The sequence below is a fragment of the Crinia signifera genome, chromosome 3 (assembly GCF_055691185.1).
Source record: "Crinia signifera chromosome 3, ASM5569118v1, whole genome shotgun sequence".
NCBI classification, from domain to species: Eukaryota; Metazoa; Chordata; class Amphibia; order Anura; family Myobatrachidae; genus Crinia; species Crinia signifera.
This window is the reverse complement of record NC_139219.1, coordinates 150703578-150729540: the sequence shown is the minus strand read 5'-3', so window position 1 is coordinate 150729540 and position 25963 is coordinate 150703578. Positions and strand designations below refer to the sequence as shown.

At 46.2% G+C, this 25963-nt stretch overlaps 1 protein-coding gene across 1 annotated transcript in view; it reads left to right on the top strand.

Annotated features, from left to right (window-relative positions):
* Positions 1 to 25963, top strand: part of LAMA2 (laminin subunit alpha 2) — a 727667-nt gene that overhangs the window by 529779 nt on the left and 171925 nt on the right. Inside the window, exon 41 of the mRNA XM_083176751.1 lies at positions 16311 to 16413. Within this exon, the coding sequence (XP_083032877.1) occupies positions 16311 to 16413 (103 nt within the window). The remainder of the gene's footprint in view (positions 1 to 16310; positions 16414 to 25963) is intronic.

Genomic DNA, 25963 nt, shown 5'->3' with positions numbered 1-25963 from the left:
ACTGCTGCCAATCCCTCATACACTGCCAGCACATATATTACATATATCAATATTACATCTTAACATGTATGTTTATATGTGCGTAGCACCCCAATTACCTTGCTGCACAAGGTAGTCGGTGCTGCAGCCATCGCCGGTTGCAACACGCCTGCATTTGACTTGACAACCTCCGATATGTCCTCTTATACCCGTGATTCATACATACTGCATGGCAAAACTGCAGGTGCAAATGCACACAGACTGGCAGGACATAGTGTTGCCACACTGCATTTGCCTATGCGTATGCTTTGCAGTAATAATGTAAGAGTACATACCTGTACCTTCCACAAATGCATTCTAAGTGTTGGTCACTTTGCAAATAAATCTCCACTGTGATTCTCTTTGCTACTGGGATGCATGCACAATCAAATAACAATAAATAGGTCAAATCCTAATACATCAACACTGTATCCACCTATGCCCTTTTAAAAAAAAAAAAACTAAATAGGGGTATTGGTACCTCTTTCTTTCAGCCACAGCAGAAATGGGATTTATTTTTCAGGCAATAATAAGTGCATAATAATTGTTAGGATATATATATAATGTTGCAGTTCAGTAAAAGAGATGGTTTCTCTGCAGCAGTATAATTGTACAATATATGAAATAGTTGATGTTACAGAACACCTCTGGATAATTAGCAATCACTTTACTTTTTACAGTTCTTACTGGAGCGCATGTTGTGGCAACTGCATTGTGGGTCTAATTCAGATGCAGTCGGAGGTGCTATCACTGCAGCTTCCTTAAAAGCATCAGTAATCGCACTGCATGGTAATGCAGCAGGAGGCACCTATTAAAAGCCGACATCTACTGTAGTAGCGACCATCTGGCTTGTGGCACCCATGATGCTCTGCAAGCCAGCCATTGCAGAGGCTAGGAAATCTTCATCCTATGGCAGAGGTCCCTGGCCTCTTCCCTCCCCCCTAAATGGCGGAAAGACACCACTGTTTAAAAAAACAGTGGCCGTCGCAACCCTCCTCTCCATTCATCAAATGGCAGCAAACTATCAATCACTGATAGTCTGTAGCACCCAGGAATTAGCATTCCACAGCACACTTACACAGCAGAAGTGGGTGGCCTAAGGGGGACTGATGTTGAAATTTGTGATACATACAATGCCTATAATATTTTCACTTATGGAGGCGGTCGCTGCTCCCTCTCCACCCCTAAATCTGAGAGTATTGCAGGCTCCAATTGGGCCTATCCTCTCTTGAGGTGTGTTAGACTCTGCCATTGTGCCAGAAGCTCCAAAGAATGGGGTCAGTTGTGGAACAAGGAGTGCAATAAATTAAGAGGGTGAACATCGTTCTTGAACATCATTTAAGAGGGTTGCGCCAAACTGAACATTTCCAAAAATTGTGCCTGAAGCTAATGAACAGGTCTTCAGGAATATGGTGCCTGTGCCAAGCTCCCAGGGGCATCCCTATAGCACATGCCTGAATTACTGGAAAATGGCCGTAGTTGCCATGGCCGTAGTTGCCAATGAAATGTGTCACTCTGCAGCCAGCTCTGCGCTGATAGAGCAGTCTGCATAATTAAATATGTGCAGAGTGTGCAGTGTATGGGCCTCCTGGATCCAGTCACCCGTGTGCACAGCACACGTTGCACCCATTTCAGATATGGCATTGCCTGAATGTCAACCATTGACAGTTTGATGCCCTACAGCCTGTGTCACATGGAACCATGAAATGTTTTTTCCCTCTGTTCGCAGCACAGAGTAAGCCAGGACTCACTCGGCGCTGTAATGGCTGTTGGGAGAAGGAGGCTGATGATAACAGCGACTATACCAGTTGCAACTATACCAGTCGCATGCACAGTTTCCTGCTCAACCATTAAATCATATGGTTTTCTTTCAAACTAGTCCATTTAGCTGCAAACAGCCACTGCGTGTCAATCACCTGCGAGCAGGCAACAATGGCTAGCCATCGCTGGCTGCCTTTGCAAGGATGGTTCGTGCATACGCACAGTCATTTGATAATCGCCCATACTGCCAAATCGCAGCCATGCAATCGGGTCTGAATCAGGCCCTATGTGTGCACATCCAACTGGACCTGAAATGAGGTCCTATATATAGAATACATACAGTACCGTTGACCTGATATATATATATATATAAAAAATAATGCTGAATCTTCCACCTAATTCTAAATTTAATGCATCACTAATTAGAAACATATTTCCTATCTGCTTTATTTAAACTAGAGGCATCTACGCATTTTGTTATAAGATTCATTTACCACTTTAAAAAAAGCAAATTTTTTTTTTTTGCACTCAATCTGGCTCTCAGCTTTCTGTCAATTGCCAGCGAATATCTACATACCGGCTTTGTTGTGTGCTATACTCCTGTTACTGCATGCAAATGTGACCTTTCTAGACTACCATTTTAAGTATACTATAACTAATCAGAATTATGCATATAAGCTCATTTTGCTTGAGTTATTAATTTTAACAGATAGAAAGCATTATTTTCCTATATTTGGCAGTTTTGTACTTATGTAGTTGTCGTTGTCTGAGTTTTTATTGTATATTTTAAAGAATATTAAAATTGTGTTCTGTTAAAGAAGCAAATACTGTATTAGTGGTTATTTTCTATTGGTTGCTCTAATTATTGTTTACATGTCAGTGATATGCGTAATCTCCCGTATAAATAGAAAAGTGATCATTAGTACTAAGTAGCAGTAACAAACAGTGGGGTGACCACAAAATACATGAATGGGTGTAAGTGAATAATATAAAGCAGGCACATACAAGGTGGACAAAATAAATGCAGATGTGAAAACAAAGGCTAGGGTACTGTCACCTGTGGCCAAGCCACAAGTTTATACTGTATACTTAAAATCTAGACTGTTGGGGTGCCTTTAGAGCCTTGTTTGGGAACCTCTGGGATAGGGGAGTCCCTGTCAAATATATACTAAAGACTGAATTCAGTTATCTATTAACAACTAATTGGTGGAGTGGGGTAGGAGTGATGATGTACTATTATGAGTAGTATAGGAGGGAGTAGGGTAGGTTTGAGGTTGTGCTACTGTGAGTAATATAGGTAGGAAAAGAGTTGGTGTGAAAGTGCACAAGTGTGAGTAATACAGGAGTGAGTAGGGTAGGTGTGAGGGTGCACTTGTGTAAGTAATATACTTGGGAGAAAGGTAGCCTCTAATAAAGAGATCGGTTTCGGGAATTTCAAATCAGATTCCAATTTCAGTTCACAGGAGTGGCTGGTTTTGACTTCATTAAATAATGCTGATTCCACATAGATAAACCAATTACAAAGACAGTGAATGCCCTACAATAAGAGTCACTGGGAAGAGTAGAAATTCAGAACAATTATGTTAACCCCTTGAATATTGTCAGAGTCTACTGGACCATACTTTACAGACTTGCTGCATACAAAAATCAGCAAGTTTAGGGCGAGTTCTATGCTACTGCAACAGAACCCCCCCCCCCCCCCCCCCAATTGAATAATGTAATTGACCCCATAGCCTGTTGTTTAATACTTCAGTGTAACCTTCATCATACTGATTCATTGATCTGCAACCACTGATCACTTAAAGCCTACAGACACTGGCTGTCGGCAGTTTCTGTCAGCGTCCGGTTTCTCGGCTCCTGATTGGCCGCCTAACGGCCAACAGAATCATTCAGTGAAGTGGCACGGAAGATGAAAGATTTCTGCGCCTCTCATCAGTCCGATGCAGGGAACTGCAGGAATCTCCGGCAGATGCCAGAAGACCAGGACTACGGCGGATCAAGACGACAGATCTTCACAGGAGGACCTGGGTGAGTTGGATTTCCTTCCACAGGTCCCCCATGGATTTCTTCGGACCCGGACCGGCATGGACCTGGACATCGACATGGAGGTGGACATGGATCCGGAACAGGACAGGACACCGGACCAAGACCCAGGGACCTACCTACGGGCTCAAGATAGGTAAGTATCAGTATGTATGGGCTTTGGATGTATTAAAGTTTTATTTTTATTGTGTGTCAGTGTGTGTGTATTTGACTATTTTTTTAACTGTGGAACTACAAGTGGCAGCGGGCCCTTTAATGCCCTGCAGGGTGGGACTTGTGGTTCTCCAAGTTCCAGCTTGCTGGGGAGGCTTGCTGGGACTCATAGTTCCACAGTAAAAGACAATAGTTTTTATTCTATTTTTTGACACTTCAATCAGCCCGGTAACCACCGCACAGGGTCACCGGGGACAGCACCAGGCTTCAGCCTGGTCAAGTAAGTCCTGGAGGGGGGGACCCCTTTATTGGGGGGGTCCCCACTCCCCCAGGGCCCCTGGCCAGGCTGACTGGTCCGAAGGGTGCTGTTTTGGCCGCGGGACCTTATCTAATAAGTGTCCCCCGGCTCTGACATTACCCTGCTGACTGGTTTGGCCTTGGGCTGGTTCTTAAAATACAGGGGACCCCTACTCATTTTGTCCCCCGTATTTTGGGAACCAGTCCCGGACCTGGAGCCTGGGGCTGGTATTAAAAAATCGGATAACCCCTATTTATCGGGTTTCCTGATTTTTTATTACCAGCCCCGGCTCTTTTAGCCTGGTGCTGGTTACAGCTGTAGGGGGGACCCCACACTGTTTTTTTTTGGTACTTGTGTAATATCTGGGCGCCCGATTTTTTCATTGTATAACATCGCATCGCATGCAATATAGTGGCATACAATTCATGCAATGCAATTTTTCATTGTAAAGACCCGATTTTTAATTGTATAGTCACCCATGGGTGATTTGATACCCCCAAAAGATATTGACAATCCTGACAATCATTCAGAAACTAATAATTTAATAACAAAGCCTTAATTTTGGTTTTGGTAACAAATAAAATGTGAAGGAGACCGCTTTCAGCTACTAAAGCCTTCACTATATATTCAGCCTGTTTTCCTAAGCAGCTTGATGTGTATATACAATATGAGAAAGACAAGGATAGAAAATCAAATTAAGTCATAGCTGTCATTTATGTTATTTTCCAGGATGTGCAGAATTTCTGTATGAGAGACACAGTAAAACAAACTCATATGTTAAGCTGGTTATATATACCTGCAAGCAGATAAACTTATAGCCAGTGCTCGAAGTGGGCCGGTATACAACGGTATGTCATACCGGCACTTCACTTCGAGCACAATTTTTTTTTTGTCCGGACAGCAGTTCTCCTGCAGGGGTCCCCACCCGGCTGCTACAGAGCAGCAGTGAGCGGAGTCAGCCTGCGGCGGGGAGTTATGTGCAAGCGCCGAGCAGCATAACTCGAGACTCACTAGCATGGCTGCTCGACAGGTGGGCAAGTGGGTGGATGTGCAGTAACTGCTGGTGGCAGGAGAGGTGTCAATCTGAGCCACCCTGCATCCCGCCCCCTCCTCCCACCCGCACGCCAGTCATCCCCCCCCCCCCCGGCCACTGCTCAGTACGAAGTCAGCTGGTGGCAGGGGGGTGTCAATCTGAGCCGCCCCGTGTCTCGCACCCTCCTCCCGCCTGCACGCCAGTCGCCACCCCTACCGCTGCTTAGTACCAAGTCAGCTGGTGGCAGGGGGTGTCAATCTGAGCCACCCCACGTCCCGTCCGCACGCCCGCCAATCGCCCCCGGCCACCGCTCAGTACTGAGTCAGCTGGTGGCAGGGGGGTGTCAATCTTAGTCCCCCGCCGCTCAGTCCTCAATTAGCCACACTCCCCCTTCAGACACCCGTCGGGGTGAAGAAGGAACTATACCGGCTGGGAGACTGGGCTACATGGGGGCGGAGCTAAAGATTAATCAGCCAGCACAGCTGCTGCTTTCTGCAAAAAGGGAGAGGAGATGCTGCATTTCCTGGGCCACCCAGCCAGGCTTCACTGTTATTTTGAAGGGTAAGAGTGATATGTGTGTGTATATTTAATATATAATATGTGGGGTGGGTTAGGCTGAGGGGAGGGGGTAAGGGTTAAGTCGCAGGGTACGAGGATTAGGATTAGGCTGCAGGGGGTGTTGGGAAGCGCATCAGTGTGATAGAGCGCAGGGGGCATGATGAGGGAGCGCATCAGTGTGATTAAGCGCAGGCCACCGGGTGAGGGACTGCGTCAATGTGATAGAGCACATGCCACCTGGTTAAGGAATGCGTCAGTGTGATAGAGCACAGGCCACCGTTTGAGGGATTGCGTCAGTGTGATAAAGCACAAGCTGCAGGGAGAGGGATTGAGTCAGTGTGATAGAGTGCAGGCCACAGGGAGAGGGATTGCGTCAGTGTGATAGAGCGCACTCCACCAGGTGAGGGATTGTGTCAGTGTGATAGAGTGCAGGCCACCGGTTGAGGGATTGCGTCAGTGTGATAGAGCGCAGGCTGCAGGGAGAGGGATTGAGTCAGTGTGATAGAGCGTAGGCCGCAGGGTGAGGGAGTGCATCAGTGTGATAAAGGGCAGGCCGCAGGGTGAGGGAGTGCATCAGTGTGATAGAGCACAGGCCACAGGGTGAGGGAGTGTGTCAGTGTGATAAAGGGCAGGCCGCAGGGTTAGGGAGTGCGTCAGTGTGATAAAGGGCAGACCGCAGGGAGAGGGAGTGCATCAGTGTGATAGAGCACAGGCCGCAGGGTGAGGGAGTGCATCAGTGTGATAAAGGGCAGGCCGCAGGGTGAGGGAGTGCGTCAGTGTGATAAAGGGCAGACCGCAGGGAGAGGGAGTGCATCAGTGTGATAGAGCACAGGCCGCAGGGTGAGGAAGTGCATCAGTGTGATAAAGGGCAGGCCGCAGGGAGAAGGAGTGCATCAGTGTGATAGAGCGCAGGCCGCAGGGTAAGGGAGGGCATCAGTGCAGGCTGTAGAAATATGGCTGCTCCCAGAAATACCTTTAACTTCCTTGCATTTTCTGCACTGTGCATCTAAAGATGGTGAATCTGAACACCATGGAGAAATCAGAGAGCAGAACTTACTGTGCCTTCATGAATTGGACTCACCATATTAAAGAATGCTGATGGGATTCAGCCTACGGGGATAGAGTGCCGCTGGAGAAGTCAGGAACTATATAAAATATATTATTTTTTATTGGAATTTTGTTTATTATTATTTTTACAAAGAAGTATGTTTTTAGCTGATCTATATACTAAAAAACATATTGACCCAAATACTTAAAAAACAGACAGTTCGGTAGTTATTTTGGCTTATGGGTGCCATGATGAAATCATGGAGACCCAAAGGGGGCCTTAAACCCAAAAAGTTTGAGAACCACTGATGTATATTACAGGCAGTGTATGAATGTATGTATGCAACTATGCATGTATAGTATTAAGGAGGCAGTATATAAAATAAGGGCAGGCTATGTATGTACAGAAGAGAGGCTATGTATAGGTGTATGAGTGCGACAGAGTATCTATGTATGTATGTACGTACGTTTGTACTAGGGTTGCCAATCCCGGGGCATTTTTTCAATCCCGGGATTCGGGATTGAAAAATGCTCAATCCCGGGATTCCCGGGATCCCGGGATTGGCCTCCCTGATACAAAAAAAACCACACAGCTGTCCCCATCCCCCCCAAACTGCCCACACCGTTAATCAATTATAGGCAGAATAATCCCAAACCACTATCCCCCTGCCTGCACTGCACTGTCACTTACATTGAGGTGGTGACAGGCAGTTGCAGGAACATCTGAAGCAAGCGGGCGGCCAGGTTGGACGAGCTGCACAGCGGGCAGCCAGGGAGGATGAGCTGCACAGCGGGCAGGTGTGTGGCCAGGCAACCTAGTACAGAACAGTGTGCTATAGCGGTATGACGGCGGCCGGGCTGTGCAGCGTGACGTGATGTCAGGGGTCACGCTGCGCAGCCCGGCCACCGCCATGATGCCGCTACAGCACACTCACTGTTCCTATCAGCCACACTGCTGTCTGCCGGTAAATTACTATCGGGCACTAATCCCGCAATCCCGGGATTGGAAGGCTCAATCCCGGGATTGAAATCCCGCCTTTTTTAGGCCAAAATCCCGGGATCCCGCCGATCCCGATCCCGGGATTGGCCTCCCTAGTTTGTACGTACACATGTATGGATGAGAGCGGAAATGTATGCATATATGTATAAGAACAGCAGTGTGAGTATGTATGTAAGAGATTTTTTCCTCTCTGGTTCCCACCTCTTGTGCTCTCCACTTATGTGTAATGGACATGCCCCCTTTTTAATGTGGCCACGCCCCCTTTTCTGGGACGTTACTGTCTTTCCATACCCCCACTTGAAAAATGTCCCCTTCGACCACTGCGTATAGTACTACCTTTTTATGTCACCTATTACAACTTGTCAGACTTCTGATAAATGGATTTAATGGTCAGCAAAGGGCAATTTGATTTTGCCAGATAGACAAGTAACCTTCAGCCTGAAATGTTGTCTTTTGGTCAGTGACTAATAGGGCCTACGCAAGGGGTGATTTCAGGGCATTTTCTAAGCGATCTCACTAGATTGCTTAGAAAATGCCCCTACATTGCTCCGTGTGTAGGGATCATAGTGCACACTTGTAATGCTATCTGCATGCTATGGCAGCCATGGATGTGCTCACATTATTGGTTCTACAAGCATCAGCATACCTGAGTACTATAGTAAAAGGCTGGTAGAGCTTGTTGGGAGCAGAAACAAACCAGGGAAAAGACGCTAATTGGCAATGCGTTTAGAAAAGTCTTGTGCTTCAGCATAGCACCGTTAATTATGGGCAAGGATAGAGACATTATTATTCATTCCTTTGTGGACTGACTAGGCCTTGGCCTCTAGCCTGCCAATAAGGGTAACGTTGTGTTACATTATAATACGTATAGTATGATGAAGCAGCAGCATCTTTTAGTGGTCAGGTAAGGTGAAGTACAGCATACTGTATTTAATTTTTACTTTTTAATGTCTCCATTATTGGCATCAAGGTCTATACTCACTTTTGATGTACACGAATCAGTTTCTATGTGTACAAGGTTACCCTTAATCCTCAAACAGATTATCATTTGCGCAGGGAAGGTGCAAACGGTACTTGTTTCCTAGAAGGGCGCCCACCATTTTGATCTTAGGCATCGCAAGGAAAAAAATTGGGAACAATGTTAAATGGCCCACAGAACACAAATACCCACTCTGAAGTGTGAAATGGCCCCCCCAATTGTTAACGCCACCCCACGATCAACGTCAACCCAAAGCGTGGCGACCTTTTCATACCCCCACTATCCACGTCGGCATGGAGTTGAGAATAGAAAGTGTGGCGAGCGCAGCAAGGCGAGCCCCGCGAGGGGACGCGGAACACGCTCCCGAAGAGTGGCGAGCGCAGCGAGCCCCGCGCGGGGACACGGATTACTTAACATGTATTCCGCGTCGCTCGCTGCGCTCGCCACGCTTCGGGCTCGTATTACGCGTACCCTCGTGGGGCTCGCTGCGCTTGCCACGCTTCGGGCTCGCTGTGCTCGCCACACTTTCTATTCTCAACTCCACGCCGACGTGGATAGTGGGGGTATGAAAAGGTCGGAGGACGCGTACCGCCGCCCCACGCGGGCTCGCTGCGCTCACCACGATTCGGGTTGACGTTGATCGTGGGGTGGCATTAACAATTGGGGAGGCCATTTCACACTTCAGGGTGGCTATTTGGGGTCTGTGGGCCATTTAACATTGTCCCCTATGTAAAATCGGGTCAATTGGGCCATTTAACATTGTTCCCTATGTAAAATCGGTAATCGCGTCGGTCGCATCGCATGGGATATTTTGGCCGCATGCGATGCGACCGACGCATTTTACATTTCACCATGCATTTCCATGTAAAATCGCGGCCATCGCATCGGTCGCATCGCATGCCATTATAATGGCATGCGATGTACATGCGATGCCCGCGATGGGCGCCCTTCTAGGAAACAAGTACCGTGCAAACATTTATATTCACTAATTGCATATTTATGCAAATGCTGTTAAACATTCCTTACCCTGTGCGCATCCATTGTCTAAATGTGCAAGGGTTGAAAGGCCCACTTTTAGTATTAGGCTGTAATACCGATGTGTGCACCACACCAACATTTGGAAGCTCACTTTAAGCTTAATGATACATGAAACAAGCCATGGCATTGGTCACTCATTAGTGTTTACTGTAGGAAGAACAGAGGGTCTGGCACTGGAGGGGTAAGAGAGCACTTTCAAAATTGGATTAGTGGTTTTGTGATACACCTCCACCCCCAGCCCCCATCATCACTCTAAAGGCCCCCATACACTAGTCGATTTTGGTCAGATTTCGGCCAGATCAGTCGGATCTGGCTGAAATCGGACCAAAATCGGCTAGTTTTGATGTCCCCTCTGATCCGATTCGCGGTCCCGTGCACATCGGATCTGCGTCGGGTGGTCGGACCTGCTGCACGTCCGACCACCCGACTTGGGACCTAGTGGTGGAGGGAGCAGGGGGGCTGGAGACGCTGCGGGGTACACAGGCGGTATAGAGCCGGGCAGGGGGAGCCGGGAGCTGTCAGTACTGAATTTTAAAAAAAAGCCCATACAATAAATGGGCGGCCTGTGATTGGCTGAGTGCTCTCTCAGCCAGTCAGCAATTGGCTGAGAGAGCGCTCAGCCAATCACAGGCTGCCCATTCATTGTATAAGCTTTTTTTTCTATCACTGACAGCTCCCGGCTCCCTCTGCCCGGCTCTATGCCGCCTGTGCCCCCCGCAGCGTCCCCAGCCCCCCCCTGCTCCCACCAGCAGCCCTGCTCTGTAGCCCCCCCCCCCCCTGCTCCCTGGGTTTTTTACATGTGATAAATCTAGACGATTTATCACATGTAAAAAATGGCACATCAAGTGCCAATCTAATCAAGCTCCCCCGGGGAGCAGCCGGGGAAGCTCAGGGGGAAGTCGGGGGCGACTTGTCCTAAGGACAAGTCGCCCTAGTGTCAGGGGCGAATTTAGGGGTCAGGCCGCCCCTAGGCACAACATTTTTGTCCCCCCCTCCTATTTTAATGTAATCATATATGTATATTCAATATTATTTATATATTTTATTAAAATTTAACTGTAGCCCACCTTAATATTTTTTTAAGCACTCTGGACTGCTCACTGTATGGAGGACCCGGAGGGAGGGAGGCAATTATTAGTACAGTGTTTTACAGCACAGTGTGTCTCACTCTCCGTCAGTCTCTCTCACACTGTGACTGACTGAGCGCAGGGAGGATCTGCGCGCCGCTCAGCTCAGCTGCTGGATACACAGCAGCCAATAGACTGTGTGTGTAGAGTAGCCAATGGAAGGTGCCGGCAGCAGTGAGTCTGAGACATTTCCGGACGAGCAGGGGGACCGTCGGACCCCGCCACTAAGTGATGATGTAATGTGCATGGCACAGTGGGTGGGCAGTGGCGGGTGACGAGCGGCGCTGCCGCCTACACATGAAAATTCATGTCTGCGGCGGCGGCGCTCGTCACTTACTGCTGCCCACCCGCTGTGCCATGCTGCTATTTAACAGAATGCTAGCCTGCCTGCCGCCCCTTAATTGGTGCCGCCCTGAGGCCGGTGCCTCACATGCCTAGGCACAAATTCGGCCCTGCCTAGTGTATGGGGGCCTTAAGGGACATGCCCAGCACTTGTGGAGATAGTTAATATCAATTGCCAGCCCCTAGCCACTCCCAAGCCGCTATTGAGAAGCACAGTTTGTATATGTGCATTGGTGGGAAAGACTGCTCATGTGCCATCAGAGAAGGCATCATCGGTGGGGTAATATCCCAGCTTGCCCACCACAATAATCACCACTGATCCCAAGCTTCTAAAGCATGCTGGAAATCTTATATTCACTTATTCAAAACAGAAACATGCTGAAACTTTCCATTATGTATATAATATTAGTTTATAAACTATTATCAGTTAAAGGGCTCTATTTTTTTTAATTCGTCCCCAACATTTTATGGCATTTTCAAGATGAGCTCTCATTTCTCTTTAGTTTGTACTTCTATAAATCTGATTATATGCTACTGGCCACAGATAGTAGTTTGGCATTGCCTGCCATTGTAATGTTTATCATTTACAAGTGGTTCTTAATATGCTGAATCCATGACTTAAATAATGTCTGTGAATCATGAGTAAATAATATGCTTCCTTCTAAGGACTTTATTGTTGTGGATAACCCGTATATGCTATTGCTAAGAATCGAACACATGGTAATTGCTAATAGCCAAAACATTTACAAAGCAACAACTTAAATAATTATCATGGCTATCAAGGCTTAATCCTTGATCAGGATCATTTTTCTAAGATGAGGGATGAGAACAACATCTCAAATAGCATAATTTAGGGGCAGAAAAAAGTTATAGTCATTTTAGAGACAGTTACTAGATATCCGATGATGATGATGATGATGACAATCACCAGTACTCACTATTTACTGTGAATGTATTTTAAAATATATTTTTTGCTAGTTTAAAGCATCATACACACTTAGGGGGGTATTCAATCCCGGGTCACGACTGTCGATCCGTTGCGACAGCCGTGACCCTGGCCCATTTTCATTTTCAACCGCAGATCACCAGGTGGGATTCAATGTCCCGCCTGCCGATCGCCGAAAAGGAGGCGTGTCTGCATAAACGGCTGTGGATTGTCGAGATTCGACCGTGATTGCAACAATACACGGCCGAAATAGACAAAACGGCCCGTCAGCTTTTAAAGCGGGGCCCGTTCTGAGGATCTGCCTCTTCAATGCTGTCGGAAAGACAGCATTGATTATGCAGCCACTGCCATTTCCCCTGTTGCAAATAGCAGCCGGGATTGAACACTCCCCTTCGCGTTTTTGCCCAGCATGTATGAGAAGCAATGATGTACAAATCAATGGGTGGCAAATCGCTTAGTTCATACACACAGCGATTTTCACCCATCCCAGCAATTTTCACAGGGGGGTAAACCACTCGACCATACTACAAGGCTATAAAAAGTTGTTCACTCGGCTGGTAAAACAGCCGGACGCATGCCAGTGACTGGCGATGATGCGGGAGTGCGCATCAGTGCTCGCCACTCATCGCCGGGGCATACATTGTAAGCTTGCGAGCAGGGCCCTCCTACCTTTCAAACAAAAAGATTCTCAGTTTAACAGCGCTAATTTAACCGCTGCTGGGTCGCTATCCAGGAGCACCACTCCTACAAATACAGACAAAGAAAAACAATATAGGGTAGCTTCCCAGCGCTGGTCTAATCTTATAGATGATATCCTCCCGTTCTTTCGGGATTTGGGGGTGTATTGCTAATAGGACCACACTGACCTTGGTGTTGGTCCCTATATGCAAAACAAGGTTTCTTTAAAAACTCCTCAGATCATGTACTTCTGTCATAGGTGGAGGGAGAAGGGGTTACGAACCAATGTGACTGGTAACTGATCCCTATGTGCATATCATGGTATCTTTAAGGCTCCAATTCTCTGTATTCACACTCAATATGTTTAGAAATTGTACTGACCTGGCACCAAATCCCTATGTTCTTTGATACGTCTCAGCACTCTAACGGATTTTCAACACCAGACGCCAAGATATCCTCAGGAAGGATTTACTTTGAAATGCATTGGTGCGCTATGAGTGAGGCACGGAAACTTCCAGATAGACCACTTCCATCGGTCACACCCTCAGTTACCCTGCTCAAATCCGGATGAGAAGGCTGCTTTTGGGTTGGTTTTTTTGAGTTCTCCGTCCCTCACTCCATCTTTTTTAATTAATTTTGAAGTTGGAATTTAATATCATTTTTTAATAAATCATTTAACTCTTGGATATCTTGGCGTCTGGTGTTGGAAATCCATTCGAGTGCTGAGACGTATCAAAGAAACCCTTACAGGAACATAGGGAATTGGTGCCAGGTCAGAACAATTTCTACACATATTGAGTGTGAATACCGAGAATTGGAGCCATTAAGATACCATGATATGCACATAGTAATCAGTCACCAGGTCAGTCACATTGGTTCGTAACCCCTTCTCCCTCCACCTATGACAGAAGTACATGATCTGAGGAGCTTTTAAAGAAACCTTGTTTTGCATATAGGGACCAACACCAAGGTCAGTGTGGTCCTATTAGCAATACACCCCCAAACCCCGAAAGAACGGGAGGATATCATCTATAAGAATAGAATAGCTGGGAAGCTACCCTAAATTGTTTTTCTAGGGCCTTCCTACCTCTATGTTGGTTTGTTTCTAGCCAGTTTGATTCATCACTGTTGTTTCCAATTGTAAAGCGCAACGGAAAATGCTGCTCTATATGAGAAACTGTAAATAAATAAATACACAATTTTGAACTAAAAGTATCTCAAAACACAAAAGTGAGTTACTTTCAGCTTAAAATCACCCAGTGTGCTAGAAGGAAGATTAAATCTAATACAGAAATATTTTCTTTAAAATGTAATGACAATTGTGATTACCCTATGTTTATTGCTATTAAAGCAAATGTTAAAAAATATTAAATAAAATTTACACCTCAGGTGCATTAATGGAAGGAGATATTCCATACAAGTAAAAAGAGAAAATGTTCACCGCAGCACAGTAAAAAAAAAAAGTTCCGGCATTGAGATTTCAATACTACATTTGGTTAAGTCGCCAGACCTCGTCAAGCCTTCTCTGATACTGGCGGTCCCTAAGCTACATGATAATAGCACCCACTCTAGGTCATTTTGTTGTTTATTGTTATGCTACATAATAATAGCACATAAAAGATTATATCTACAGTGAGAGTCAACGCACCCCTAGATCCTCCAAATGGCACTACAAGAATTAGCATGCCCTCCAAATGCTAGTTCCATCAATGCCACTTAGAAAAACTATATAAAAGGGTAACTGCTCAACCAACTTAGTAGTACTTCTAAGAGTCTGGCAGCTTAATCATTTCTTTGCAAAAATATGCAACCAAGATCTCTTTAAATTTCTGCTATTACAGATGTGTCCATCAGATGTGCCTCAATGCCTACAGTACATTTAGTACTGTAGGCATTGCAGCAAGGACCAGCCTGGCTTAGCAAGGTGTATGCGATTTAATTGCATGGAACCTGGCAGCAATGCCATCGCTGCTACGCATCGTTAATGTGCTGGGAAGGATTTTTTATTTTAGATGTTAGATAATTGTTGTGGAGTTTATGACCTGGCTTATTTAAGCTTATTTGAGTGGCAGTAGACCTTATATAAACTTGGTGCATTGACGGTACATAGACTAGCATATAAATTGCAGGTGGGATCCAGTCAGAAGGTCAATAGTCAGAATGTCAACATACTGTAGGCAATGGGTTCACATTAAATGTATACACCCACTAATTATCACCGACATGGACAGCAGGTTACCATGTTTATTATGTCGATATTCTAATGTCAAGATGTTAAATGTTTACATTCTGAAATGTTGACATTGTAGCCATATTGACATTTGAGAATATCGACATACTGTCTGTCAGAGACGGATTGGGATGGAAAACTGGCCTGGGATATTTTTGGAAGCAGACCTCATGGAGGCGGGATCTGTTCAGGGGGTTTGGTCTGTTGAAGGGGCGGAATCCCTTTTCAGAGGGCCTGATTCTGAGTTGGACAGTTGCAGTGGTCTGTATGTCTTTTCCGGCAGTGTGTCTGAAACTTTATGCTAATTCCACTACAATGCCCTTTCCAGGTACCATGGGCTGATTGTGAATTTAAAGTTTCAAAAAGTTGCCCCTCTACATGCCCACATAGCCAAACTGCAACCTTCTACCCCCTAACACACCCATACCAATATTCCACCTATTAACTGCCTAACATACCCACACCACCAGTCTGTCACCCTTTTCCAGACACAAGCAACCCCACAGATGCAACGGCCCCTCTGGAATTATCCCTGTGCCTTCTATTGCCAATCCGCCCCTGCTGTCTGTCAACCTACAGTATTGTCCATGTCAACATTCTGAACCTGTGGATATTCTGGTTTTCATATGACACCCATGGCAGATGTAGATCCCATTTTTTTAAATATAAAAGTACTTAATTTAGTTGAACAAATTCATTGGTACAAAGTCATTTTACCTGTAAGCTGGGTACACATTTAATGATGTGTATCCAGTCTGACATTGCTGCCGATGGGACCCAGCATGCGGCAAGTGCAAGCACACTTGGTGATGCGGGGTGCAATGGCACATTCGGCAGCATGTTATCGCTAGTGACATCCCTTATCTGCACTGATGCAGGGCCAATGAAGGATGTCACTAGTGACCCATGTGAGTGCGTATATCATGGGAGATGTACCCAATATGTCACTCCACTACACAGGATTGGGCGGCATGTCATTTAGCATGTACCCAGCTTTAGTCTAGTTTTGTTCTAGTATTTAAAATTACATTTGAATGTTATGTTTGCTTTTTTATGTAGGTTACTGGCCCACAAGGATCCTTGAAAGACGAAGCAAAGAGCTCTATACAAAAAAGCTTCCGGGTTCATACTGATGCTAAAAGACAGGCTCAAGATTTAAAAGGTAATGCTGGTGGAGAATGCTGTTTTGAAAAAGAAATGACATTGGCATTATTTAGCTTATAACAATGTACAGTATAATGCACGGATGGCTATTCTGCTTTGCTATGTAATATGACGTAGTAATAGTCTAATAGAGCATACCTGCTGTGCTATATACTTTAATATATACTGCAAAAGACATTAGGCCAAATATAATGCCATCTGAGTATGGTGGTTGTGTGGCTTTACTCAAAAAAATTTTAAAGGGCCGATCACTCACAAGGCATATTTTGCTTTTTAAACGATTGTCCTTTTAAAAATACAACAGAGTTCGGCCGGCATCCTGCACTGCCACCGAACTTGGGCGGCATAACATTTAGCCCAATATGTTTACAACTAAGTGGGCAGAGAAAACTACCCACAGCCCACTTACTTGGCAGAAATCTAGGCAGACCAGGAAACAAGGCCATTTTTTATCTGTTCTCCCATTTACACCCATTTTAGGGATACATTTATTAACGCTTCTAAAAATAAACCATTTTTAGAAGCTTTAGTAAATTTACCCCTTACAATCCATTTTTGAATGGCAACAGGTAATTGCTACCATGGCTCTATGGGCTTGCAACTTTAAGCTAATTCAGAACAGTTGCCAGTAAAGAACCTAACTATTGTTAAAGGGCATCTCCAACTCTCTCCTGGTCCCCCAGCATAGATGGAATTTTTTTCACACTGATGACTTTGGACTGAGCCATATTCATCTCTTTGCTGTTTAGGTAATAGTGGAACAAATTATATTTATTAGGCACATATAGGGGGATCACATGAATAAATGTTTTAATGGTACCAGATGACACTCCAACAGTCAGGATTCCTATGCTCAGTATACCGGTATCGTAATTCCACCTGTCAGGCTTTTCTCCCTGGTGGGGGTCTATGACACCCATAGAAGGAGAACAGAACCTGTGGTGAGCACAGCGAGCCATCGAGCCTGCAGTGTGGTGAGCATAGCGAGCCTGCATTGGGCTTAGTTGCGCTCACCCCTCTGTCAGAGTAACAGCAGTAGGGATTACAAAGTTGGTACAGTATACTGACCATCGGAATCTCGACTGTTGGAGCGTCATACCACACCCATTTTAACAAGAATACCCTACGCCAGTGGTTCCCAAACTATGTGCCGTGGTTCCCTGGGGTGCCTCAGAGTACTTGCAGGGGTGCCTTGGGTTGGTGAGCCATGTTTATGGTGTACATAATAGCCAAAACCAGTGCTTGTGGCTTTCAATTAGGAAATATCTGGATAAGCAAAAGTGATTCCTGTTCTTTACCATATAACTGGAGCTAAGAATAACATATAAGCACAATTTATTTATTTCATTTTTATTTTTTCTAGATTTTTTGGTAACAAAACTTTTGGCCTATGGATGCCATGAAAAATATTTTAATACTCTAGGCTGCTGTGATTCAAAAAAGTTTAGGAACCACTACCGCATAAATTAAAGACAGAAATAAAAAGAACATTGAAAACAACATTACTTTAAAATATTTTCGTCAAACAAATAATTTGCAGAACATCATTTGCATTCAGCTGTGAAGAGGTTAAATGAACAATCCTTGACAATCTTAAAATCTTGTTAATGGAAAACATACATTTCATAAAAAACTAATCTTGCAAAAGATGGATGGAGCTGATGGAGTCTGTTAGTTTTTTTTAATTTATATGTAAATGTCATCTTAGTGCAGCTACTCTCCACACCCACATGATTGATTCCCAAAGAGTAGCAGGGCAGGTGCTTTCAAGTACATATTCCCCACAGGTTCTGGAAGATCAAATTTCAAATAAATATTTTTAATTAGTGTATATTATACAGTGTAAACTTGCTATTGATGTTATATTTTAGCACCTAATGTTACATTTCATTGTTCAACATTATAACTAAAGATTTGAAGGTCATTTGCAAAAATGTTATGTTTACCTACAACACAAAGGAAGTTTTTTGATACCACACAGTGAAGTGATGTGCACACATTTACATGTAAAATGTGTACAGGGACTGCAAAAGGGATCAGAATCAACTTTATTGTCCATACAGTATATACGTGCATATACTAGGAATATACAGTACAGTGATCACACAGGGAACACATACCTGCCGAGCTGCACAGCGCCTAGGCAGCCATCAGCGGCGCCACTAGTCATTGCAGCAGCCAGGTAGGTAACAATATAAGCAGAGACAGTACAGTTATGACACAGGGAACACATACCCCTCGAGCTGCACAGTGCCTAGGCAACCATCCAGTGCGTCACTGGTCATTGCAGCAGCCAGGTAAGTATCAGTATAAGCAGATACAGTACAGTTATAGCAAAGAAAGTACAGTTATAACACAGGAGACACGGGTTACATATGGCTGAGTGCACAGTTCCCTGGCAGCCATTTGCAGCACCATCTTGAAGGACTCAACAGGCCATCTTCCTGTAGGGAGAGCCAGCGTGGGTGTTGGTGGCAGGGGGGGAGAGTCAGTCAGTGAGGCCGGGGGAGAGTCAGTGAGGGGGGGGGGGTTAACCCGGAGCTGGTGCGGCCTGCAGGGGGGCCTGCAGGCCTTATACCTGCTTCAGTTCATTACTTCTACTCATCAGTGCTTACAAGCTACCAGTCTGCAGAACATTTTAGTCTGAGAAAGTATCTGTTCCTTGTGAGTTGTGAATACTTCCTGTGAGCTGCTCCTGTTTTCCCAGCCTGATGTGTTCCTCCAGTGTCCTGATGCTGCAGGACTACATTAGCTATTTTTAGCCACAGTTCCAACATCTGTACACAGACTCAGTGTCAAGTTTACTTCCAAGTGTCAGTTCTGCTATATCTGCTCCAGACACCTGCATTCAACATTGGTTCCCATAAGCCCAGTCCTTCAGCATCCGTGTGTAATAAATTCCAGCCTGATCCTGCATTTAATGTTCCCTGTTCTAATATTATAAACCAGTCTGGACTTTGAGTACCAGTGTATGCCTGGGAGGTCCCATTTCAGTGTCCTGGGACTGGGACTGCGACTGGTTGAATGCACCTTACAGCCGGTGCTCTAACAAGGGGGTGAGCGCAAAGAAGCCCCTATTCTCCATCTATTGGGGTCATGGACCAATAGATGGGAGAATAGCCCCTGTGAGTTGGGATCCCCCCGTCAGAGCACCGGCAGTCAGGATTCCGGGTACTTATGTAGTGTCTGGGCGTCCGATTTAGAAATCGGATCGGATCGCATCGCATCGCATGCGACCAAATCGTATGCGATGCGATGGTCAAGATTTTTCCATAGGATTCAATGTTAAAATGGTCTGAGTCCATTTTAACATAGAATTCAATGGGAAAAAGAAGTCCTTTTCCTTTCCCCACTATCCAAGTGGGCATGGAGTTGGATATAAACCTGTGGCGAGCGTAGCGAGCCACCGAGGACACAGAATACTTTTTAAGAAATATGCGTCTGCTCGCCACGCTTCGGGCTCGGTGGCTCGCTGCGCTCGCCACGCTATATAAAATCAACTCTATGCCCACTTGGATAGTGGGGAAATGAACAGGACCTTCTTAACATTAAATCCTATGCAAAATCGCATCGAATCGCATCGCATCTGATTGTATGCCTTAAGGTAAGGCATACAATCACAAAATCGGACGCCCAGATACTACATAAGTACCGGATTCCGACAATGTTACTGACCGTCGGGATCCCCTGCCTGGCAATCATCCGGAACCCATCTGTTATGGAATATCTGCTGCACCAGCAGCTGTTTAATCCTTACTGCACACTGGGGGGGGGAGGGGGGCACAACAGCAGTGGGTGGTGTGCTTGTTTTTGTTTCACCCAGGCTGAAAGTTGCCAGCCCCCGCTGAGTACATTTCTAGTACTCCTGCTTCCCGATATTCTGGATCAGCCAGTTCAAGTCTGGTCTAGTTGTACAGTTAACTCCAGCATGACTTTAATTCCAGTTCAGCAAGTTCCAGTCTAAGCTTCAATGTATATCTGCATAAGTAGTATGTACTAGGAATCCCAGTCAAACGGACACAACCATTGTGCTTTTCACAGCGAAGTCTAATCTTCCTTGTGGGGTCCCTAGGGAATACCATCAGCATTTTAGGTTCTGTGCACTGGATTAACCAACTCCTTGTATGGAAAAGTCCATTTTCAGTCTGCTGAACCACTGCCATTCTTTCAAAATCTGCTCGGTTTGAATGCGGACTAGCTACCTTGAGACATTGGTGGCAAACAGTATGCTGATCTGTCATAAGAAGCCTTGGCAGCCATTGTGCACTTGCTGATGATTTCCCGTACCTGTGGCTCTACTTTACTCTGGGTTGCAGGAGCTGCTTTGCCATTGGGATGCCTATGCGGGTGCGCCGTGCTAATAGGCATTGTACAGGGGATGGGAGTCCATCTAGGGGTGTGTTTCTCAGGTTTAGCAGTGCCAAGTATATGTCTGATCCATCTCGTGCACACTTCTCCATTAGGTGTTTTGCAGAGTGGACTGCACGCCCTGCCAAGCCATTGGACTGTGGGTAGTGCAGACTACTAGTGATGTGCTGGAAGTCCCATGTGTTTGCAAAATCCTTGATCAGCTGTTGTGGGGTACCATGTGCTGCAAAGTGTCTTTTCAGCTTTGAAATTACCATATGACCATTGCCGAGCACCATATTGGTGCTGGGCAAGTAGTTTATCTCGAACCATCCTGAATAGGAGTCAACTAGTACCAGATACTCCTTCCCCCTCCATTCAAATAAATCAGCTGCCAGAATGGACCATGGAAGCTCAGGAATGTCATGTAGCAACATGGGCTCCCTTGGCTGGTGTGGAGGTAAAGCATTGCAGGGTGCACATAGTGAAACAGCACGGTCAATGTCACCGTACATGGAGGGCCAGAATGCATTTTCATGGGCCCTACGCATGGTGGCCTCCAGGTTGGCATGTCTCTGGTGGATCTGCTGGGTGTAGAATGTTTGAATGGAAGCCGGGATGACAAAGCAGTGACCCCGCAGGATGATACCATCAGACACGGTGAGATCATCTCTCATACAGTAGAAGGGGTGAAGACAGTGCGGCAGTTCCTTGGAAGAGGATGGCCAGCCATTGAGGATCACAGCAGAGAGACTTGCCTGCTGAAAGTGTGGCAGCATGCAGCTCTTCAAGCCACTTGGTAGGGAGCACCTCCACAGCCATGACCTCATAGACATCCTCTGCATTGTTCATGTCAGTAGTCGAAAGGAAGGCTCTAGATAGAGCATCAGCAATGTACATTTCCTTGCCTGGCTTGTATACGACATCCAGGTTGTACCGCTGCAGCTTGAGCATCATGCCCTGAATACGGGAGGAGGTGGAGTGGATGGGCTTCTTCAGTATAATGATGAGGGGCTGATGGTCAGTTTCCACTGTGACAGGACGGCCATAGATGAAGTCATGGAAACGGTTGCAGGCGAACCCCAGTGCCAACAATTCTTTCTCAATTTGTGCATACCTTGTTTCAGTATTGGTGAGGGCCCTGGAAGCAAGTCACTGGCCTGAGGTGTAGGAGGCACACATCCCATAGACCACTCTGTGAGGCGTCGGCGGAGAGGACAACCGGGTCATGCACGTTGAAGTATTGCAGGACCGATGGATTTGTCAGCATGGTCTTCAATCAATCAACAGCAGCCAAGTGTGTGTCCAACCAACACCATTTTGAGTCCTGACAGAGCAGCTGCCACAGAGGCGCAGTGGTTTCACTGTATTGCAGAACAAACTTGGAAAAGTAGTTGATCATCCCCAGGAAGCGCTGTAGTGCCTGTTGGTCAGCTGGAAGCGGCATTTGCAGGATGGCAGTGAACTTATTCAGGTCTTTGCAGGGGATGGCGGCAGAATCGCCAGCCGCCATCCCCCGCCAGCCGCCATCTGATATGCGAAAGGGGACGCGCACGCACGCGAAGAGCGCACGTCCCCTTCCAATGGCGCTTCCCCCGGGGTCCCCGCCGCCTCCCCGCACCCCCCTAACCCTGTCCATCTCCCTGAAGCAGAGACGGACAGGGTTCCCGTCGACCCGCCACCCAGAAACTGAGACACACGCGCGTCTCAGTCAGATGGAGCGCCTCGCTGCTGGAGGATCACCAGCAGAGACAGTCTGGCGATTTGCCAGCAAGAGGGAGCCCGCTTCCATCTGTATGCCACTTCTGTAACTCTGAACTTACATTTGTCTGGGTTGAGCTTGAGGTTCAAAGCACGGGCCGCTCAAGCACCTGGTGAAGTCGTTGGTCGTGTTCTTCCATAGTATGGCCCCATATCAGGATGTCGTTGATGATGATGTTGCAGGGATAGCCAGCAAACAGTTGCTCCATACAATGCTGGAAGACCTCTCTGCCCGTAGTGATTCCATGGGCCGTGTGGAGGAAGACATACTGTCCTATTGGGGTCAAGAAAGCAGTGTACAGAGATGAAGTTCTGTCCAAAGGGATTTGCCACAAGCCGCACTTTGCATCTAGAGTACTGAAGACTGTGGCACCAGGCATGTCAGCAATCACTTGCTTGATAATGCGGAGAGGGTGATATGGACGCAGAAGTTCTTTGTTCAAGTGTACTGGATCAATGCAAAAACGTACAGTCCCATCTTTTTTGATGCGTCCACCATGGCGGACAACCACTGTGTTGCTTCCACTATGGGGGCAATGACACCCAATTGAGTCATTATGTGGATCTATTGGAAAACTTTGTCTTTCAAGCTTGCCAAGTGTATTGCAATCAAATAAGTCCTGAAAGTCTTTAATTTCTAGAATGGTCATCTGTATTGCGTGTACCTCTGGTCCCAATTTGAGAAGGCCTAGCTTCATACTGTCAGGGAGGCCTAACAGTGATTTGACCTGCTGATCCACCATGTGGAATAGCAAATCAGCACGGGTAAACTGTATCTGTGCGGTACCCAGTGTGGTGATGATTTGGCCACCATATGCTATCAAGATGATCTTGTCTTGTGGGTTTATCTGTGCAGTTGGATCTATTTCACGCAGTTGTAGGACATGACATTGCACTTCGCTCCTGAGTCTATTTTGACTGTAGCCACCTTATTCATGTGCATTGCTTTCAGCTTGATAAATATTTCTCCCTTCTCATCCAAGTATTTTACACTGTCACATACTGTCATGCGAATTGTGTCATACCCTGGCTCCGTTTCAACCTGGTTATTCGGCTGGGTGGGTGGCTATAGCGTGACTGTTGCTTTATGGAAGTTTGATCTTTGGAGTGGCAGCACCTTGCAAAATGATTCCATTTGCCACATGCATTATATTATTTATCATATGCAGGACAGCTTTGCCTGCCAGGAGGGTGCTGTGCTGCGTAGTGCCCACATGTGGAGGATCGGTGTGGAACGGCCGCCATGACTCACACCTCAGCGTCCTTTTTTAGCTCCCTTGTGCCATTTTCAGACTGTTCATGTAGCATACAGATGCTTATGGCAGTTTCTAATGTGAGGCCCTTCTCCCGCAGCAGCTGCGCAGTGCGCACGTACCTTGTCACTGCGTATGCCGCATCCAATTCTGTCACGGATGAGCTCGTCTGTGAGGATACCGACATTGCACTTCTTTGCCAGCAGCTTTAGCGTGGAGGCATAGGACTGTATGGTGTCGTCACCCTTTTGGTTTGTGCTGTGGTGTTAGGATCCTCTCTATCTTCTCCATCAGCATATACAAAAGCAGCTGACTTGTCCACAGCATCGGTGCCTGCGAGGTTAAGCAGCATGTATGCCTGGACTTTTTTTGATTTGTCTGAAAGACCTGCATGCAGTACACGTGCCATTCCCTTTTAAACCTCAGCCAGTTGTCAGTAATGTTTTCATCAAATATCAGCAGATCTATTCTTCTCAGACCGTGTGCCATGTCAAACCCTCTTCTGACACCATGTAGATGTGTATAGTTGCAGAATCAGGAGCACACCTGCAGCATGGATGTAACACAGGTCTTTATTCACCATGAGGCAGACACTAAGTGAAAATAAGTGACACTAACCAGGAAGAAAGTCCCCTCAGCATGACATCATCACTCAGGATGCACAGCCTGCATTTACAGTGATAATCAGCCAGCCAATCAGCTGGACATCATCTCCCAGGATGCACAGCATGCATTTACAGTGATGAAAATACACTACAGTTGTGATTCGCAAACTGGGAGCTTATGCACCCTGGTGCTCTTGTAAGGATACCTCAGGTCCAGATCCAGGTGATTGTCAAAACCATTGATAGTGACTGCCAAACAAAAAAACTTAAGGATAATCAGAGCAGTAGCGCACGCAGGGGGGGTTTCCGAGTACCCAGAAAACCCCCCAGGAGTCTAAGGGCCCCTCTTTCCATGAGTACAAGAATTTTTAAAATCGGACCTTGGGAACCGGAGATATCTGACTTCAAAGAAGTGGTCCCCATCCAAGCCTTTTAATTGCTCTTCCCAGTCAGATATTTCAGGTTCTGTCTGAATTAGAGTTTATCTGAGGGTATATTACAAAAGCTGGGACTCTCCCCCTTTGATGGACACTAGAAGCTTGTCTCTCCTGTACTCAGAACCAGAGATATCAGCCTTCCAGCAGCTGGTTACTGCTCCAGCTCCATACACCTGGTATGTAGTTTTATATACTCGTTGGCAGATTGCTCTGCCTCCTGAAGTCTGATCCCCTAGTTCTCAATACCATTTGGTAGGTGGGATTCTCTAGTTTTTAATTACATTAAAATCTAAGAAATCTATTTCCGGGAACTGGAGATATCTGCAGTCAAGCAAGTTGTCCTCCGACCAGAAAATTATGATTAATAAGCCTACTCCACTATACACCCTTCCTCTGCGTATTAAACATCTTCTACCACCCCGGACTTTATGTATCAGGGCCCCTTCATTCAGCCCAATGCCCCCTGCTCCCACCTCATCTCCCACCATCTGTGCAGTAAAGGATAATTAGTGGAATTTACTGATCCAGGCCCTACATGCTGAGCGGTTGATATAATACCCCATACCACCAGCGGGACATCAAAGCATATACTGGGTCACCTAAGGTGTCCATCTCCGTGCTTTGCTCCGCCCCTCTGGAAACCCCCTTCTGAAAATCCTGCGTTTGCCCCTGCAGAAGCATAACTTTGTCCTCCACCCAGGGCCAGATCTGTCACTAGGTTCGTGAGGCACGGGCCTAGGGGCGGTACCTATTATGGGCGGCACCTGTCTGTGCATGGCCAAGCGGGCAGCGGCAAGTGATGAGCCCATTGAATATACGATACAAACAGCCTATTGGCTGCTGTGTATAGAATGGGCGTGCAGGGGCGGAGACAGCTGAGCCTCCCTCCGGGTCCAGTCAGAGTAGTGCATGTCACATCCTCATTATTATTATTATTATTATTATTATTATTATTATCCTTTATTTATATGGTGCCACAAGGGTTCCGCAGCGCCCATTTACAGAGTACACATAATCAAAACAGGAAAACAGTGACTTACAGTTGAAGATAATACAGGACAAATACAGGGCAATTGATTACAGGAACTGCAACATAAGTATCCAGGTGGCAGCACAGCCTGCTTTAGTGCAGTCGAAGACTACTG